This window comes from Caenorhabditis remanei, chromosome V (assembly GCF_010183535.1).
Source record: "Caenorhabditis remanei strain PX506 chromosome V, whole genome shotgun sequence".
In the NCBI taxonomy this organism is placed as follows: Eukaryota; Metazoa; Nematoda; class Chromadorea; order Rhabditida; family Rhabditidae; genus Caenorhabditis; species Caenorhabditis remanei.
The window spans coordinates 7450021-7469482 of NC_071332.1; the positions used below are offsets into that span (position 1 = coordinate 7450021).

Genomic DNA, 19462 nt, shown 5'->3' on the forward strand with positions numbered 1-19462 from the left:
ATTAATATATGCCAACTCACAGTTTTATTCTTCAACAATTAAAACATTTGATCCAATTGAAAAAATTAAAATAAAAAAGCAGATCAATTTATCTGTATGGGTTGTAGTTGACTGGTGGTGGTGGAGCTCCGTATGGAGAGAAGTTTGGTTGAATGAAGACTGGAGCAACATAGGAATCAGTTCCGTATGCATTGTATCCAGAGTGTCCGTGGTCGATGTGTCCATCCCAACGACGTTGGAAGTGGAATCCCTCGAAGTGGACCTTGTCGACGTGGACGTCTCCCTTGAGTCCGATGGCTTGGACCGATTGGTATGGATAACGATGTGGGTAGTCAGCGAGGTGGTGTCCGTTGACAGCAATCTGGAAATGTTTCATTGAATTTCAGTTCCAATATATTTCTCAACTTACATGGTAATATCCAGCATGAACCTTGATGGTGAGATGGAAATGCTCGGAGTGGTGGAGTGGGTTTTTGTGGCGGATTTCTGGTCCCCACATTCCATTGAATTGGGAGTTCATAGCAACAATATGCTCATGATGGAAACGGAAGTTGACGTGGAGAACAATGTTTGGTCCGCTCAACAATTCAACAGCGAAATTCTTGTGGTGTCCATGACGGACATGTCCGTGAACCGAGACGGTGGATCCGTCTTGGAGCGGCTCGAAGATGGAAAGAGCGGTTGGGACTCCCTAGAATTAGTAAAGTGAATGAAAACTTCTAAAAAAAAACGTGAAAAATAGAAACTTACAGGGTTGTGATAGGAGTGCATGGTCGGGGAGGAAACTGAGTAAAACCGATACTGAAAACTGAGGGAATGCCACGACTTTTATTCAAACTCTTATCGATATTTCGATGACATCAGGCGAGTTTTATTTGTTTAAAGACTAAGAATCGGTGGGGAGGTATCAGACACATTTCCATACTTGGACTAAAACTGATGGCAAACAAAGAGACATGGAGAGAGAAAGATGGCTGAACTTCACAATTAGTTTCAGAAGGAATGTTGATTTTTCGGAGAGGAAGGAATCGTTCATTATGAAAAAGGATGTGGTAGTAGCACGTGTAGTAACAGTTAATGATTTGATAGGGGAATTTGTTGCAAATTTGAAATGAAGTTTGATAAATCGGAATGGTTTTTGAGCGTTCTCTTGTGCTGCAATCAATGTTTGCGTTCTAGAATTTTTCCATTCTTTCAAAATGTAAGTTTTGAATTCATTGTCCCACATAGATATTTTGTTAATGCATGTTGTTTGATCGCTATGAAAAATTAAGCCTAAGACAGTGTAAGACGAAGAACTTTGAGGAAAGAGGCTTATACTTCCACAGAAGTTTGGAGATAGCTTGGAATCATCGCACATGCTTTGTCATCTTCCATATACTGATTTTTAGAAATTTGTGCCCAAATGAGTTGAATAAAATCAAAGTAAAGAAGCTTCACACTGCGCGGGGACATATCAACTTGTCACCATGAAATGAGATTCACGCCTCAGAGCTGGAACTCCATAATATGACTTTCGAGTTTTGCAATCATTATGACCTAAAGTACTGTAGGATTTTTCTCCAATCCGCGAATTCTATATCCGACACCCATTTGACTATTCATACTTTGTAGTTCTCCTCCACGTGCACCACATCAAAAGTTACGATTTGTTTCGTTGTTTGCACCCCAAAAAATCATCTTCTCTTCATTTTTCTTCTCTGTCTGCACTATTTTCAGTGATGCAATCAAAATGGAGGCATGCTCGTACAATTGTCATTTTGATCGGAAACTTTATTTGACATTTCGGCACAATGCGTGTGACTCACAAACATTTCAAGAACTGATCATGACTCACAAAATCAGATTTCATGAGAGAGAAGATTGTGAGTCATCGTGACAGGAAACAAGGCAAAAATTACAGAAAAAGTAAGTATATGAAATAGATTAGAATGGTAATTGACATGAGTTCAAAATGGTACAATGATAACCGTAAGTGAGAAAAATTTAAACAAAAAGATTGGAGAGTTCATGGAAAGATTCAGCAAGAAGCTTCGCAAATCTTGTTGAATCGGTATTGGCTGCCGAACGGTAGCTGGTGATGTTAGCAAAGATTCCGTGGTTTCCACCGAAACGATAACAGATACCGTATCCATCAGCTGCCACTGCTCCGAAGCAAGCTCCAAGCCAAGTGTTATTTGGATCAGTGTCCTCATCGCATTGGTTTGTTACATTTGGAACCTAAAATATCACAAATAATGACAAATGAAAATGAAGAACAAAAAAGCTTACATGAGAAGTGGAGAGCTTCCATTTCTGTGAGATGTAGTTGTCTAGGAATGGACTTGGAGTTCCAGTTCCTTGTGAGAGAATATAAAGAACGAAGAGATGACGATCGACTCCTTGTCCAACCATACACTTCTTATTCCGGAGAACATGAGTTTCACATGCTTTTTTCAACAGAGCAATTTTTGCGTCTTTCTGAAATTGTTATTTTAAATTCGATAATGTTTTTACTATTACTTACAGATTCATTTTCATTCAACATTGCCTCAACAAATGCACATGAATGATCATTGACTGTTCTCAATGTTTCAGTTCTTGAATTTGCAAAGAATCGAGCAGAAGCTGGCTCGTAAGTGAGCACAAACTTTCCTTGATCTCTATAATTTGCCAGCTGGATAGCCATTTGGATGAATGCATCTGGAGAGACTCCGCACTTCTTTATGCGTCCTTTTCCAAAGTCACGGAATGCCAAAGCAAAGAGATCGAGATCATTCTTAGAGACTTGATGAGCTTCGTAGCATCGAGTGATTTCAGTGAGCATCTGAAAATGTGGAATTATGAAATGTCTCCTCAGTTTGGAAATCAAACCTCCTCATCTGGAACTTCAAAGTTCAACGGAGTTGCGAGCTTCAAAGTTTTTCCCTCATCATTCTTTATGATAGCCATTTTCTCTTGCTCTTCCACAGATTGATACTTCAAAATCTCCAAATCAACATACACAAAGTTCTCCATAATATGATCAAACTCTGCTCCATCAGCAATAGAATGTTCTGTAGTTCCTCCGCAACGAGCATTCTTCGAGCAAATGTAGTTGAGAGACTTGTCCACCCATCGATTAGCTCCATCTCCAGAAAGTGTGTTGGACAGGAAGTTGTTGAGAACTTCTGGTCTCTCGGGGTCATAACCATAGTCATCATCTTCATCAAGAGTCAAAAAGAACACTGCACTTTCGATTTCTTGGAGAATTTTAAAATTTGTCTCGTTTTCAAGGAAGTATTTTTTACGATTCTTGCACCATGAATCTCTCGAATCATGAGTCAATGCAGCAACTTTTCCAATGACTCCATCATCTTTCTCATCACGTGAAATCATTTCGTGGAAGATTCTGAAAAGAAAAGCTCAGTGAATGCAGCTCTATCAAATCTTTCAGCTCTTACTTAGTCAACTGTTCAATATTATAAATGTTATTCTTGTCATCCACCACATGAATCTTATAATACTTTCCACGTAACACCACCACAATATGCTTCTGTACTCCATGAAGTTTCAATTGATCAATCTCTTCTCCTGGCACTCTTGTCACTGCATACATATTCTTGTAGTGTCTAGTACACACCAATCCATCACCGAGCTGTAAATATTGTCATCATAACACATCTTTTGTTATCATAACATTCTCTCATTTTTTAGGGCAAAAATGAAGCGTCGACTAATGATAAGAGAGGACAAAATACAAAAACTAAATGTCTGATCGTAAATCAAGTACAAATGTGAAAAACTTACAGGTTTGTATTGTTGGCGATCCACTGCAAGATGAGACATAACCTCAATCCAGGTGACACGAGCGGCTCGGTGAGCTCTGGTGGCATCTTTGTCTTTCAGCAGATCACAATGAGCAACACTGCTATTAATAAGAAGTGGATATCTTCCATGAAGATACGCATATTTCTGCCAGAATGAGGTGACGTAGTTGTCAGTGAAAAGGGAATAGAGATTTGTGTATCTCTGAAGTGTCTTTCCTTCATTCTCCAAGAAATCTTGAGCCTGTTTAGTAATTGTCTCAAGTTCCTGATCAGAAAGAATATGTCTCATTGAGTCAAGATACTCGGAGATGGTATCCTTGAGTGCAGGTACTGGAAGATTTGGGAGAAGAGTATCACATGATTCCAGGATTGGTGGAGAAATCGAGAGAATGTGACGAACGATCTGAAATTTGAATTTGTGAAAATCTGAATGAAACTTTCTCAAAGAGAACTTACACCCCAAATTTTAGTTTTGAGAGACGGCTTCTTTGGGTTGTCAAACAGGAATCCCTTGTAGGAGAAGTAGAAATACTTGAGAAGTTTTCGAAGTGTGAATACTCCTGCGTAGGTTCCAATTGCAGACACTAACGCTGTTTTGGCAATTTCAGCAGCTTCAGAAGAGAACTTTGGGAGGACGTCAAGAATCGCATTTTCTGGATATTTGTAGTGGAGAGTGGCAGCAAGGGCCACGGTAGTGGCGACGAATGGAAGAGGTTTCACAGGCCAAAGACGGTTTTCGAACCAATTCTGAAATTTTGAAATTTTTTATGGAATTTGTTTGGATTTGGAGAAAGAAACTAAGATAACTGGGAAGCCTGAGCAGAGGTTTTGCTTCATTGTAACGTTTTATTTATGACCCAAAATCATTAACTTTAACTTCTGAGAAATTCAGAATCTGACGACTTCTGCGTAATACCCACTTTGTTCTCAGTCTATTCCTACTATTACCTCTATCTTTTCAATGTTTGTAACTCATTTTAACTGCGTAAACACTCTTCCTAAATCACAACTCAAACAAGTGTTTTTTCCCGTTCGCAATCTATTGAGACGTTGTTTTTGTGTTCTTTTCCAAGAGATACTATTTTGATTTTTAACACTTCAAAACTTGTTTTTTTCTTTTTTCTTTCAGCTACACTTCGTTTCAAAACATGACATCAAAGTTTGTTTCAATTGATGCTAATTTAAAAGTGCAAGCTTTGGTCAAATATCAGATGATCTTATTCGATTGTCTTAGACTTACATAAGTCTTATAAGATGCCTGTTCAAGTGGTGTTGGGAACTTGGTAGGTAGGGGATACGGAGGACGGACGGTCTTCTTGGACGACATCTGCAAAAATAGGGAATTTGAAAAACAGAAATAGAGTTTCCGTTTGATTGAAGGTGTTGAAAAGGGGGAAATAGTGAAATGAACGAATTTAATGTTGATGGAATGGAAACACTTAACTTTATCAACTTAATTTGACCACCTCTCTCGAGGACAATGTTAAAAATCAACTTCAGTTAGACTTTATACCAAAAAATGTTCTCAATGTATTCAAACTCTATTCTAGCTTATTTTGTACTATCGTAATTTCTGATAAAACGGGAATTTTTACTCAAGATAGTAGAGACGATCATGTGCTGCTTGGCGGGCCTTTCAAAGTAAAAAACGAAGTATTTGTACTGATAGAAAATGATCAGATAGGGAGCAGAGAGGGTAGAGTACAAAATTGAGTGTAGTGAGCAGCTGGAGGGGCAAAAAACAAAAATACGTATGTGTTTGTGTTCGAAGTCTAGGAGCAAAAAAAAGAAGAAAAGGGAGAGCTCTTGGCACTCAGATGCATAGAATATGCAGTTTTTTCAATCCGTTTTGTCAATGAAAGGAGACGGAGAGAATAAGGAAGTTGGCATTTTAAGATTACTGAAGCTGTTGGATGAAAAGAGCTGGATCGATGAGCAGAGAAGAAAAAAGACGGAGAAGACTACCTAGAGTGGAGTGTGAAGACCCTGTCTAATCTCGATGGGCCACCAAACCAATCAATAAGGACAACAATAGATGAATAGGAGACGTTGGCGATTAGATGTACGGTGGATACGGTAGCTCAGTAAATAACATTTCGTCCAGGGATTCATACTTCAAATGTTAAATTTTGAAAATTCTATTTGTTCCAATCAACAGACCAACAAAAAATCAAAGTTGACCTTCCTCAAAGTGCATTTAATACGGAGCACTCTTTTCCTTGAATGGTCAAAACGTCGACGAAAACGACGAAAAAATTTACGATAACAGAGGTAGAAATAGCATGGAAAAAGGAATTCGGGAAGAAGGAAATGATAGAGAAACGAAAGTTTTGTGACTGACCTACTATCGGGTCGCCTTCTCGGTGGATAGTAGCGCGCAACCACTTTGAACTCGGTTTTTGTTTGGAACGGGAAGAAAATCGGAGAAAGAAAGAAAGCTAGGAGAGGGTACATCGTAGTCAGGAGATAAATGAAATAATACTGCAGGAAAAGAAGATGAAAAAACACAGGTGGTTTGAAATAGGAGAGGCGAAATGATGGATATGTTGGAGACTACAAAATAGTTAAATTTGATGGAGTCCGCTGAACTTTGATCGTTTGCAAGGAAGAAGCAAATCGTCTGAGCGATTTAGTTGTGGAGATGAAGGGATGTCTCTTAGAAATGATAGAATGTTTTGTTAGACAGTAGACATGCCATAAAAAACACTCGGTTATATTCTGAGAACTGCTGACGATAAGGGATTATAATGAAGCTAATGAGGAACACAAACTTTCGAGACACTGCTGCAGATTACGGTAGGGTGTAGATACCTGTCGGTCCAGATGTCTGTTAGACCGAAAGTTAAGACCATTTCGTTAATTTTCTGTTTTAGATTCCTTTTTTATATATAATTAAGCCCAGTCACGAAGTGCCGAAGACCTGATAGTACTGTAGTTTTCCTCATTTTTCCATAAAACCATGTCTATCTCCCTTCCTCTCTCTCTTCATCTTCAATTGTCCAATTCTTCAAAGCCCCTTTATTCCAGATGCCTCCTTTGGCAGGATCCAGATGCCATCGAAGTTTTTAATTCTCAAATTCCAAGTGAGGCATCATCATCATCATCACATGAAGGAACAATTCGATGATGAGACAAGAGTACTCGTGAGTCACGACAAAACACTTAAAAACACCTCTACCCAAGATATTTTTTGAAGACGTTCATTTTAGAAACACTCATTTCAATTTTGTAGGAAGCGGTGTTTTGAGAAGTATCTTTTCGATGTGTTTTGATCACTTTTGGCGGAAATGTTAGTTTTAATGGAAATGCAAATATATACTAATAAGATTATTTTCAAAGTAGAACTTTAATCCTCAAAAGGATATTCCAATATTATCTGAAAGTGAACGTAACAAAAAATATTTTAAATATCATCGCTGCGAAACCAATTCATAATACGAGCCCGTGCGCCTTTAATACAGTAGACTCTGCTTTTGGGGGTACTCGATTTTAGAACTCGGAAAGATAGAACTGCAACAAAATAAAACTGTAACAATATAGAACTGACAAAAATAAAACTGAACAAAATGGAACTGCGACGAAATAGAACTGAACACAATGGAACTGCTACAAAATAGAACTGCTACAAAATAGAACTCTAGTTCGATCGGAGCGCGTTTGCATTCGTGACTTTTTAGAAGAATTATAACCAGTTTTCGAGGAGAAAAGTCGACTAAAACCACTTATTTTATGAAGATAAAGTCTTTGTCTATTTAATAGTCAACAAAAAACTGTATAAAATTATATTAGATAAGCCCAATAAGCATTTTTAAAACCAGTGGTAGAGTTCTATTTTGTAGCAGTTCTATTTTGTAGCAGTTCCATTTCGTTCAGTTCTATTTCGTGGAGTTCTATTTTGTAACAGTTCTATTGTGTTCAGTTCCACTTTGTAGCAGTTCTATTTTAGTCAGTTATATATTGTTGCAGTTTTATTTTGTCGCAGTTCTATTTTTCCGAGTTCTAAAATCGAGTACCCCCCTGCTTTTTCAGTAAAAACTTTTGCAAACGTCTCTTTTCAAAAATGAATGACGCACATCTTTTCTATTGAATATGCATTTCTGAGAAAAGCTGAAAAGAGTTTCAGCAAAACTTTTGATGTTTGATGTATTTTCCACCCGCATGCTTTCTCTTTTTATGTTGTCATGGTGATTCATTTCAATGTCTTTCGTTCAACGTCGGTTTTCAGAAATGAGACTCCGGCTAAACTCGATATCCGGAAAAACGAAGCTTCCTGACAAAAAGGTATTCTCCTTGGTGTCGACTATTCTTTCGCCTTTACTGGTGCCATGGCAGCGACGACTCGAGACACTTGCCGTTATGGGTTTCATTTTCATGTGGGTAATATTGCCAATTATGGACCTTTGGGTAAGCAAATAAAGTTTTTATTGAATCGCATAGTCGAATTAAAATTTTCAGGTTCCATTTCACATCTTGTTCAATACTCGATGGTGGTTCCTGGTTCCACTCTACGCTATCTGGTTCTACTACGACTTTGACACACCAAGACGGGCGTCACGGAGATGGGTATATTCTAAAATTCTAACTATTGAATTTAAAAGAATATTTTGAAGAACTGGGCCAGGAGGCACGTCTTTTGGAAGTATTTCGCTAGTTACTTCCCACTCCGATTGATCAAAACAGCAGAGCTGTCACCTGATCGCAATTATATCATTGGATCCCATCCGCATGGCATGTTCTCGATCGGAGGATTCATGGCAATGAGCACGAACGCTACTGGCTTTGAAGACAAGTTCCCTGGCATAAAATCTCATATTATGACTTTGAATGGTCAATTTTACTTTCCACTGCGACGCGAATTCGGAATAATGCTTGGTGGTATTGAAGTATCGAAAGAATCACTTGAATACACTCTCACTAAGTGCGGAAAAGGAAGAGCGTGTGCGATTGTTGTTGGTGGAGCAACAGAGGCACTTGATGCGCATCCGAATAAAAATACATTGACGCTGAAACACAGACGTGGTTTCTGCAGATATGCTCTGAAATTTGGGTGAGTTCGGGTAAACTGGGGAGTGACAAAAGCATAACTTCGAAGTTAACTTCTGTATTTCAGAGCAGACCTCGTTCCAATGTATAACTTCGGTGAGAACGATCTCTATGAGCAGTATGACAATCCGAAAGGGTCGAAGTTGAGAGCTGTTCAGGTAGTTTTGTACTAAAATGCTTCATTTTAATCTTCATTATTCCAGGAAAAAATAAAAACGCTATTCGGATTGTGCCCCCCGTTGCTTCGTGGCAGATCAATTTTCAATCAGTACATAATTGGACTTCTTCCATTCCGAAAGCCCGTTACAACGGTTGTTGGAAGACCCATTCGGTAAGTGCACTCCTCGCAAATGATAAGAACGATTGTTATGTATTTCAGAGTTACTCAAACTGACGAACCAACAAATGAACAGGTCGATGAGTTGCATGCGAAGTACTGCGAATCTCTCTACGATCTGTTCGAAGAATACAAACATCTTCATTCTATTCCCCCCGATACTCACCTTATTTTCCAGTAGTACCCTTTCATGATCTTATAGTATATCTATAGTATTTCATATCTTCAAGATCTAACTTTTTCAGATTGTTTTATTGCCAACTTTATACAGTAATTTCCTTGTGAATGAATGCAGTTATTTTTTCTCAATAACAATAGTTGTTGTTGTTGAATTGCATTTCGTTCCTTTGTACAGACGAAAGTTTTCTATTTTTTACGATTTGTGTTTCCTAGCTCTGTTTTAGGAAAAGTTACTCAACATTGTGTCACAAATTATCGGTGATTCCAATATCTTTCGATTGGCATCGAGGGGTTGGACATAGTGTGGTTTGTGTGTGTTTTGTGACAGTTGTTTACTCCAAATCGCAATGGCCGTTGAAAAAAAGAAAACGAAAAAGTTGCGAGAAAAGAGAGAACGTTTGAGAAAATGCTTCATCATTCGGTTGTTTATTTCGAATGTTTCATACGTTTGAGCTTCAGTATCTTCTTTTTTTCGCGAATTCTTCGTTTTATTTTCAAGAATATCGAAAAATTCCAAGTCAAGGACACAAATTTGGTTCGAAAAAATTCGTTCCCCTTATTCAATTTCCGTTTCGTATCTTTCTCAGAATCTCCGGTGTTTCAACGTGTAGTCCATCTGCCAAAAACCGTGCTTTCTGTAGTTATTGTGATGCGCTGAACTAAATTTGAGTCTGGTCTTCGTCATTTTGACTACACTGCTGTTTTCTGTGTGTCTTATCGCTTTTTTTTTCCTATATAATAGCGTGCGCACGGCACAAATAAAATATCATTACTCTCATTTATCTGTTCGGTTACTGATCAGTTCTCTTTTCGTCGATATCACTTGTTTATTTATATCTTAATTCTCTTTTTTCTTCAGATGGGTATTCTCAAACTGATTCTTCTCCCCGTAGCAGTCGGGGTGCTCATCGCCACTGTTTGGAATTTGGTGCCAGAGAAAGAGGTGAGTTTTTTGCTTCATGAAGCTTCATTTCATTTAATTTTCAAAAATCGGTTTAGGTAATCGTCGAAGAGAATAACTTTTATGGCAGTGGAAAGATAAGAGCAGACAACACTGAAATTAAACCATTCAAAGTGAATGTGGATCAGAAAGTTATTGATGTGAGTAACAAAGTTTCAAATATTTACTTCAAATTTAAAGTTATATTTATAGGATCTGAAACATCGTCTGGAAAACGCTCGCATCTCTCACAGTGTTCTGGAAGATTCAGATGACTTCTTCTATGGATTCAATGCTAAACAGCTTCTGGTAAGTTATGCAATTTTTCACATTTGAATTGAAAATTCACTAATTGTGATTTCTAATGAAAGAACCGTATTCATTTCCAGAAACTCCGTGACTATTGGCTTAACAAGTATGACTGGAGAAAACAAGAGGCAATTATCAATCAATTCCCACAATTCACCACTGAAATCGAAGGACTTCAAGTGCATTTCCTCCGCGTTCAACCACCAAAGTCTTACAAAATCGTCAAGCCAATTTTGGTTGCCCATGGATGGCCTGGAAACGTCTTCGAATTCTACAAGCTCATCCCAATTCTCACTGATCCAAAGAAGCATGGAATCAATTCGGAATTTGCATTCGAAGTGATTGCTCCATCAATTCCAGGATACGGATGGTCTGAGCAACCGAAGAAAAGTGGATTCTCTCAATTAGCGTGTGCTCGTGTCTTTAAGAAACTGATGGTTCGACTCGGCTTCGACAAGTTCTACTTGCAAGGAGGAGACTGGGGAGCTATCATTACATCTCTCCTCACTAGAGTGTATCCAGAACAGTACGTTTGTCTTTTGTTTTAACATTTCGGCATTGAAAATTATTTTTAGCGTTATCGCTCTCCACTTGAACATGGTGCCAGCAATGCCAGGAGCTAACTTCATGGGAACTTTCTACGACATTCTCGGATGGCTTGTTCCATCTGTATGTATAAAAGAAAATCCACAATATAATTCAAAGCATATTTACAGACTCTCTCTTCCAAAGCACTCCAAAAGAATCACAATCCATTCTCGAAGTTCGGTGTCATGATTGTTGAAACTGGATATATGCATCTTCAAGCTACGAAACCAGATACTGCTGGAACATCTCTGAACGACTCACCAATTGGACTTGCTGCATATATCATCGAAAAGTTCTCCACGTGGACCAATACCGATTATCGAGCTCTTCCGGATGGTGGTCTCAACAAGAGATTCACTAATGACGAGTTGCTCACAATTGTAATGATCTACTGGACAAATGGAAATATCGTTTCCTCGCAGAGATTCTACAGAGAATTCTTCCTCGATAAAAGATGTGAAGACCTTGGAAAGTAAGAATTGTTGGGAGTTTGATTGCAATTTACAAATGTTTCTTTTTTCCAGGAAATACGTATCCACTCCAACTGCTCATGCTAGCGGTCTCAATGAGCTCTATGATCGTACTCCAATTGAAGTTTCACGATACTTGTTCAACATCACTCATTACACTGAAATCGACATGGGACATTTCGCTGCATTCGAAGCTCCAAAACCTGTCGCGGCTTCTGTATTCCAATTTATTAAGGATCTTGAATAGGTTGTCAAAGTTTTATCAAAAATAATTCATATCTTTTATCAAAAATAATTCAAATATATTTACAATAAAAAACATAATAATTACATTTATTCCTTCATCCTCTGATGTTCACTGCCGTCATCAGTGCCCTTCAGAAGGTTGATTGCATGATTCAAGACAGGCTCCAGAATCTCCCAACATTCCTGAAAGAACAATCAATATTTTTGTTCTTTTGGATGATCTAGACTCACTTTGACAGCCTTCACACTTCCTGGCATATTGACGATCAGCGTACTTCCGCGAATTCCGACGATGGCACGAGAAAGAGCAGCCATCGGAGTCTTCTGAAGTGATCCGGTGTGCATTGCAATCTCAAGTCCTGAACAACGACGCTCGACAACTTCTAGTGTTGCCTAAAATAGAAATTTATTATTAGAAGTTTCAATGAATGACGTGGAATGTACTTCTGGAGTGACATCTCGTTTGGAGAATCCGGTTCCTCCAGTCGTGATGATCACGTCTGAAATTGAAATGTTTATTTATTCAACTGATTTATGATATTGAGATTACCTGAGTTTTTACAATTCTCGAGAAGAGCATCTCGAATTGCAGCCACTTCATCTGGCACAACAGTCGGACTTCCCTCATTGACTGTCGCATTGACCCTGCAAGGTGTCTTTGATTTATCATTTAGGGTCTCTTGTCACTGATATGTGGGGTCATCAATCAATCAGGCGGTAATGTTTCGGGCCGGCAGAGAGAAGAAAAAAGAGACATTCCTCTGGCATTTTTTCGAATTGAAATTCTGTGTCAGTGACATTCTACTGTGGAAATCGGAAAGAATTTAATAATAAACTTGTGATGTCAGGAATGAGTCATGAAGATACAGAAATAGAGTTTGGATAAATGGATTAGTAAGAAGACTGACTTTAGTGACTTGTCGACAAGTTCCACAAGTTTCGGTCCACTTTCATCGGCACGTGTTCCAGCATGAGAAGAATCACTCACTGAAAATACAGATGTTGGAAGGAATCTGAGTTCCTTCTGAAGTTGGTCTAGGCAATTCCTTCATTTTCATCTACCAAAGATCTCACAACTTGACTTCTCACCTGTAATCACAGACACTCTCATTTCGCTTTATTCCGTCGTTTTCAGTTCCTTGTTTTCAGTAAATAAAACTGCGTGAAAATTTATAGTTTTGCTGACAGAATTCTGAAAAAATGTTGTGAGAATGAGACGAAAGAATGCGAAGAAGTTACAAAGATCAATTCCCGTTTTTCAAAAATTGTAGACTTTGATTTCAGTGTCAGAGAGAAAGATTTTCTCGAAGAAAACGTTTCGTTGAGAAAAAGAAAAAGATAAAATCGTTTAATCTTTTATTATGAAAAAAAAGAAATAGGACAAGAAATGGACACGGAAATGGGAAAACGACGAATGATCAAAAGTACAATAAGGTGAAGAAAAGAAGAGATCGAAGAAGATTCCTGAGGATGTCAGTTGGCTCCAAGTTCCAAATGTTTAGTTCGACACTTGAACGATTCGGATTGGAACAGCTTCAACTGGAGTGATTGGAATGAAGAGACGTTCCGATCGAGTTGAATCTCTTCTTTTTGGAAATCCAGGAATGACGTCTTCAACATGATCTTTCTCTTCGTCTGATTCAATTATTGCCTGGAAAGAATACAAATTTGAATAAAATCGATCCAGAATTCAGTGGCTCACCCCAGTTTTAGTGTAGCTAATCTTCCTACGAATTCTCTCAATCAAACTCGTTGGTCTGTCCTTTCTTTTCGGACTCTTCACCCTCATCACCACATCGACTGGAGCTTCTTCTCCAGCTGGATTAGCTGATACCTTCTGAAAATCGTCTAGTTGAAAAAACTGAAATTCAGTATCAAATCTCACCACTGTAGTCCGATCTCCTACATTGAGTCCTCTTTTCAGTTCGCTCACTGAAACTGGATGTGCTGAAACCACTCGGATATCTCCTTCTGACAAATATCGCTGACGTGGCTTTCTCTTCTCCGGTCGAACGACGGCTTCTTGCTCCTAAAATCTCAGAATTAATTTTCTAAATGTGAGCGAAAGTAACCCACCATAAAGTTTCTTTTCTCTTCTTTTACCGCATGATTGAGTTCTTGATTTGAAAGCGATGAGAGTCTTGCTCCAGGTGATCTGTTGAATCCGACGAACTCACCGAGCATGTTGGTAAGGGAATTTCTACGCATTCTGAAATATTCTGTCATTCAGAAAACATATAGAACACACTGAAAGAATAACAAAACAGAACTGAAATCAAAAATTCGAAAAAAGAGAAATCGAAATTAAAAACACTATCAATCAGGCGGTGACATATGCTGGCATTGGCCACCTGTATTTTTATGACTGATACTGATACGGAGAAGGAAGGTGGGAGGAGAGAGGCTGGAAAAGGAAAAAAAGAAGAAGGCGTGGGATTCCAATTCTATCACGTGGATCATTTAAGGGTGTCAGAAGAACGAGGAAAACGAGGAAAGGATCAATGAGTAGGTGAGATCATATGATTTTGGTGCTAGAGATGCATTCTGATCTACTCAGCGAATCAAGTTTCATATGGTTTTCCAAAACTTGAATTTCGGAAATAACACATATCCGTAAGATGATTATTTTTGAAGAAAAGAAGGGAAATACCTTCTTGTCTTGTCCGCAAAGTACGAAAATCAGTCTTTCATTTTATACGGTGGTCCAGGCGACCTCCACGACTCGTATCAAATTTCACTATTCATTCTCAAGTCTTTTTCGAATCAAATCAAGCGGCTGTCTGGCGCCAGAAAAGTTGAAACTTGGACTTGAGATAACAAGAAGATTGGACAAGAGAGGATATAAACTTTGATATCAGGTTGACTTCTTCAATCGAAACAAACATTGCGATTTCATACTTTCCACACACACATCACTTCAAATTGAAGAACAATACGAAGGAACGAATGGAAAAGAGGACAAAGAGGAACAAGATGACCGAAGCGTATCGCTTTAATTTGCTTAATAACATGTTTTTTTGTTACCATGCGTCCCAATCTTTTTGACAGAGTGTACAATCTTTTTTAAACAGAGTGTAATTTGTACAGCATAGTTTAATGATCGATTTGAAGGAGAAAGTTCAGCATGAATAGTTTTATATAAGAATGGGAAAATAGTCAAAATAAAGTAAAAACACACGGCAAAATGGGAAGAAAAACGTAATCACCAGTGATTAAAAATACCAAATTCGATTCACAGGAATACTCACAATCATCAATTCATATTACTTTCCAATCAACGCCATAGCTGAGAAGCTGAGGTTCTGGACGTTGTTCATAAGCTCTTTGACAGCGACCGATGCATCTTGGATCATGGTGGCGTCAGTAGTGGCTCCGAGAGGGCGTGGGAAGGGCGCACAAGAGTCTGAATGTCAATAATGAAGTAGAAAATATCATTTGAATCAATCCTCACCGATTTCATAGAGCTGACCGTCCTTATTGACATATGTGATGAAGTGGTAGTCCACATTATCTGGTTGTTCTGTGTCCCCTTCCTCTGCAGTCTCTTCGTGAGCCTCCGCAAGATCAGTGTCTGAAAAAAGTTGTGTTTATAAAGTTAAAAAGTTAAATATGCTTTATACCTTCAGACAACAAATCCGAACGCTCATCTTCCTTGACAAGCTTGGCCTTTGCAAACCATTTAGCGAATTTTCCTTTTCCGAGATTGACACGATTCTCAAGGTTGGCGAGAGAATGGAAAAGGGCGAATGTTCCACAGGCATTTCCAATTTCTTCGCTTTGATTCATGAAGAAAACTCCTTCTGGTCTCTTTCCGTTCTTCTCAACCTCTTCGTATTGCTTCGAGAGAAATGCACGTGCTTCTGCACTTGGAAAACAGAGAATGAGAGCGAGTTGTGGTGTTGGGATAAATTGAAGCATCTCCTGGTCGAATGAGTAGACGTCAACACACTCGAGACCAGTCACTCCGATTTTTTTGAGAAACTGAAATTTTGCGAATAGTTTCTCATCCTATTCACAACCACATTTTTAATATAAGTACTTACTGGATTAATCGTCTCTGGGTTGGATTCCAGCGCTTGCCATCCGCCTTTGCTTTTGGTTGCCATCTTAAAGGATATAATAGTTTCCTGTAAATGTATAATAAGCAATAAAGAATGGAAATCAATTGAAAACCAAAAGTACAACGATCACTAGTTGTTATCAGATAGAAACTTTTATAGATTCCCTGGAAATTATGAATATAACAGACAAAGTATCACAAAAACCACAAAATAGAAATATCTATTATAAACGAGATTAAAATTAGAGTTGGAAAGTTTTTGAAACTTCAAAATGTGAGTGTAGGGGGAATTATTGCTTGACAAGGGCGACAGCAGAAAATCTGATGCTGTCAAGGGTCCCAATCAGATGCTGGCATCCCGCGCCGGAGTTTTGCACAAGATTTTCATCCGTTGCCGGGCCGACTACACGAGCAAATGACTGACGCGAGTCTGAAAACAATTAAACTATTTGGAATGATCGAATAAAGAACGTACCAATTTCATAGAGAGTCCCGTTTTTTCCGACGTAGCACACGAAATGCTGCCCATCTCTGCCATCTGGATTTGAGACAGCCGTTCCATTTCCCGCAGCAGTTTTGTGGATTTTCGCTAGTCCTTTATCTTAAAAATAATATAGAAATTCATGAAAAGTCTGTTGTTTGGCAAGATGAACTCACTGTTGGCAAGAAGATTTGAACGCTCTTCAACACTGACTTTCTTTGCATCTTTGAGCCATTTTGCAAGATGACCATTGCCTACAAATAGAAGATGTTTTTTCCAGCAACAATTGTCATCATGCGGAAAATTTGTAATCGGGCAGAGGAGCGCGATTGCATTGAACGTTAGCGGGAAAGTTGAATTTAAAAAGTACAATTGACAGGGTGATTGTCATTAAAAACATTTCGTACGTTCTTCTAGTTTCAAACGTACCTAGATCAATACGTTCTTCGAGATTGGTAAGCGAGTGGATGAGAGCAAAGCTTCCACAAGCGTTTCCGATTTCCTCGCTTTGTTTCATGAAGAAAATTGACTCCTCCGGTTCTTTCAATTCAGAGTACATTTGTCTAATGTTTTCTCTAACCTGAATAATTTAATGTCATCAATTGAGATTATGTTTTCAAAGCATTTAACCTCTGGGTTATACGGAAAGCACAGAATTACAGCATATTGCTCATTTCCGATGGAATCATCATCGAATCCGACTACATCGACCGCCTTGATGCCACTCACTCCCATGTTTTCGATCATCTGAAAATAGGATAAAATTAAGGGAAATTGAACTACCAACAAACAGTATTGATCAAACTCGGATCGGATGGCAGCGGATTCCATTTCGACTCGACCGGAGCATTAGGTCCTTTGAAGCATGAGAGTCTTTCCATGAGATATGAGAGCATCTTCAGAATGACAGAAGGTTATTCTTTTTCTGTTTGAATGCGAAGAGGCCCGAGAACAAATTTGATCTACATTTTAGTTCCCGCAATCGAAAAACAAAAATAAATTTGTAAGTCTAGAAAGCTACAAAATTTATAGCTTCGACTGACGTACTGACCATAAAATGACGGGCAAAGCGAACTTGTTGTAAATACTAGGAAAATTACGTTGTTCAACTTTTGTGTTAGAATATGCTATTTATCGAAATTTTTTTTCTCCAACGAACCGGACCGGATCGGTCCAACATTTATAAATTTTTATATTTCCTACCGGGATATTGGCAAACAGCTATCTTTGTTTTTTGTTGTCATCTGAAATATTCATGAAATCGAGTAATAGCGTTTGATTTTCATATTTCCAAATAAATTATTGGGAATCGTTTGATAACCGAAGGCATAGCAACTTCCCCTTATTTAATGAATTATTTATAGATATGCGGAGAAGCAATAAATTACAATTTTACAAAGTAGCAAATTACAAAAATCACAGGCTTAAAGCGGGATTAAAGCGGGTCAATTTTTCGGAATGGAAAGATTGGAGAATCGGAAAGAGTTATTGATCGACGAGAGCGATCGCAGAGAAGCTGACATTGTCGAGTTTCTCGATGAGATGTTGACACGCTGCTCCGGCATCCTTCACGAGAGTTTCATCGGAAGTCGTTCCGATTTCACGAGCAAATGGCCGACGGGAATCTGGAAGATATATTATTATTTAAATATATTTTTAAAGATATGCTTACCAATCTCGTAAAGAGTTCCGTTCTTTCCGACGTAGCAGATGAAATGATGCTCGACTTTGCCAGTTGGAGCGGTTTGTCCGCCGGTCGCAGCCGCATCATGAATTCCAGCCAGTTCGGTATCTGAAAATTAATTCTGTTGGAAAAAGAAAATTTTTAAATTTTTCAAGTTGATCTCACTGTTGGCAAGCAGATCCGAGCGTTCCTCAACTCCAACTTTCTTCGCCTCGACGAGCCATTTAGCGAACGAACCATCTCCTATAAGAAAAATTTCAATTCATTTTGGAAATAGCAATTTTAGAATCGGACAGACGGAGTGTTTGCAAAACATGTTTGTCTATTAGTTTTTGTCTATATTATATGATAAACTTCTTTTTTCTCAATTTACCCAAATTGATGCGGCCCTCGAGATTAGCGAGCGAGTGGAAGAGTGCGAAGGTTCCACATGCGTTGGAGATTTTTTGTTTCATGAAGAAAACGGAATCGTCCGCTGGTTTCGCTTGCTCGTAAATCGGCTTCATGATTTCATCGACCTAAATTATTCTGTGTAATCCATGTTCATCTTATCGTGTCATTCTAAAACATCACACCTTCTTGTATTCCGGGAAGCAAAGAAGGACAGCATACTGCGGTTTTCCGATAGATTCGTCTTCGAAGAACAGTACATCGACCGTCTTGACGCCACTCACTCCCATTTTTTCGATCATCTAAAAACGGAGGAGAGAATTAAATTAGATTGAATAGGCGACGACTACGCCGGACGACGAACCGGATTGATGACACTTGGATTGGATTCAAGCGGAGTCCACGATGCGGCCATTTTGAGGCAGAAGAGATGGTTCTGGAAAACTGAACACATATTAAAGAAAAATGAATCTCTTCAGTGGAATGAAACGAGGATATTTCTTTAAAAAATGCATTCACTTCTTATACGATAGTGCACTTTATATATTTCTTCGAGAGCGAATAACGGGAATTCAACTATATAATGATGAGAAGCAGACAATATTCGAATTCTCTAAAATTCACTCAGAGGTTGCTCCAATTTTAATCCGATGTAATATCTCCACGGAGTCTACGTTTTAAAGGAAATTTTCAGTAAAGAAATAAGAACTGCGTTTTATTAATCTTTTTTGAATAAGTAGAGAAATGAGAGGAAGCAAAAGGGGAAAAAGACAAACGGATCAATGCATTGTGAGTGGCGAGAAGCAGCAACGGCGAGAGAAGGCGTGACAACGCCCGGAGCGAACACACACTCACACTCAACCGGCACCGACTGGCTCCCGGCCGCTGGGCACGATGTCGCCTTAATTACGTGTGGTGGCAGAGTCCGAAATGAAATGCGTGAGGG

At 38.7% G+C, this 19462-nt stretch overlaps 9 protein-coding genes across 9 annotated transcripts; 2 read left to right on the forward strand and 7 right to left on the reverse strand.

Moving 5' to 3' along the window:
• Positions 1-88: 88 nt before the first annotated feature.
• GCK72_017931 (uncharacterized protein) lies at positions 89-771 on the reverse strand (the record flags this gene model as incomplete). The annotated part of the gene is made up of 3 exons (XM_003112675.2): positions 89-361; positions 410-691; positions 751-771. 3 exons carry the CDS (start codon positions 769-771, stop codon positions 89-91), a joined length of 576 nt encoding a protein of 191 aa, XP_003112723.1.
• A 1215-nt stretch (positions 772-1986) lies between these two features.
• GCK72_017932 (uncharacterized protein) lies at positions 1987-5115 on the reverse strand (the record flags this gene model as incomplete). Its single annotated transcript, XM_003112523.2, has 8 exons — positions 1987-2220; positions 2272-2460; positions 2507-2806; positions 2854-3370; positions 3423-3616; positions 3769-4191; positions 4245-4535; positions 5029-5115. The coding sequence occupies 8 exons, from the start codon at positions 5113-5115 to the stop codon at positions 1987-1989; spliced, it is 2235 nt and encodes a 744-aa protein (XP_003112571.2).
• Positions 5116-8015: 2900 nt separating this feature from the next.
• On the forward strand, positions 8016-9349 carry GCK72_017933 (uncharacterized protein; the record flags this gene model as incomplete). The annotated part of the gene is made up of 6 exons (XM_003112327.2): positions 8016-8192; positions 8244-8351; positions 8399-8835; positions 8899-8989; positions 9035-9162; positions 9211-9349. The coding sequence occupies 6 exons, from the start codon at positions 8016-8018 to the stop codon at positions 9347-9349; spliced, it is 1080 nt and encodes a 359-aa protein (XP_003112375.2).
• An 858-nt stretch (positions 9350-10207) lies between these two features.
• Positions 10208-11902, forward strand: GCK72_017934 (uncharacterized protein; the record flags this gene model as incomplete). The annotated part of the gene is made up of 7 exons (XM_003112349.2): positions 10208-10291; positions 10348-10449; positions 10502-10597; positions 10678-11123; positions 11173-11266; positions 11314-11657; positions 11710-11902. The coding sequence occupies 7 exons, from the start codon at positions 10208-10210 to the stop codon at positions 11900-11902; spliced, it is 1359 nt and encodes a 452-aa protein (XP_003112397.2).
• An 86-nt stretch (positions 11903-11988) lies between these two features.
• On the reverse strand, positions 11989-13012 carry GCK72_017935 (uncharacterized protein; the record flags this gene model as incomplete). The annotated part of the gene is made up of 6 exons (XM_003112311.2): positions 11989-12084; positions 12133-12294; positions 12346-12401; positions 12452-12546; positions 12810-12888; positions 12991-13012. 6 exons carry the CDS (start codon positions 13010-13012, stop codon positions 11989-11991), a joined length of 510 nt encoding a protein of 169 aa, XP_003112359.2.
• Positions 13013-13399: 387 nt separating this feature from the next.
• On the reverse strand, positions 13400-14109 carry GCK72_017936 (uncharacterized protein; the record flags this gene model as incomplete). The annotated part of the gene is made up of 4 exons (XM_003112643.2): positions 13400-13552; positions 13604-13738; positions 13787-13930; positions 13978-14109. 4 exons carry the CDS (start codon positions 14107-14109, stop codon positions 13400-13402), a joined length of 564 nt encoding a protein of 187 aa, XP_003112691.1.
• A 1055-nt stretch (positions 14110-15164) lies between these two features.
• Positions 15165-16007, reverse strand: GCK72_017937 (uncharacterized protein; the record flags this gene model as incomplete). Its single annotated transcript, XM_003112461.2, has 4 exons — positions 15165-15304; positions 15353-15472; positions 15522-15882; positions 15945-16007. The coding sequence occupies 4 exons, from the start codon at positions 16005-16007 to the stop codon at positions 15165-15167; spliced, it is 684 nt and encodes a 227-aa protein (XP_003112509.2).
• Positions 16008-16251: 244 nt separating this feature from the next.
• GCK72_017938 (uncharacterized protein) lies at positions 16252-17338 on the reverse strand (the record flags this gene model as incomplete). The annotated part of the gene is made up of 6 exons (XM_003112762.2): positions 16252-16391; positions 16437-16562; positions 16619-16696; positions 16872-17022; positions 17073-17189; positions 17234-17338. The coding sequence occupies 6 exons, from the start codon at positions 17336-17338 to the stop codon at positions 16252-16254; spliced, it is 717 nt and encodes a 238-aa protein (XP_003112810.2).
• Positions 17339-17927: 589 nt separating this feature from the next.
• GCK72_017939 (uncharacterized protein) lies at positions 17928-18931 on the reverse strand (the record flags this gene model as incomplete). Its single annotated transcript, XM_003112704.2, has 6 exons — positions 17928-18067; positions 18115-18234; positions 18292-18369; positions 18500-18644; positions 18702-18818; positions 18881-18931. The coding sequence occupies 6 exons, from the start codon at positions 18929-18931 to the stop codon at positions 17928-17930; spliced, it is 651 nt and encodes a 216-aa protein (XP_003112752.2).
• Positions 18932-19462: the final 531 nt, after the last annotated feature.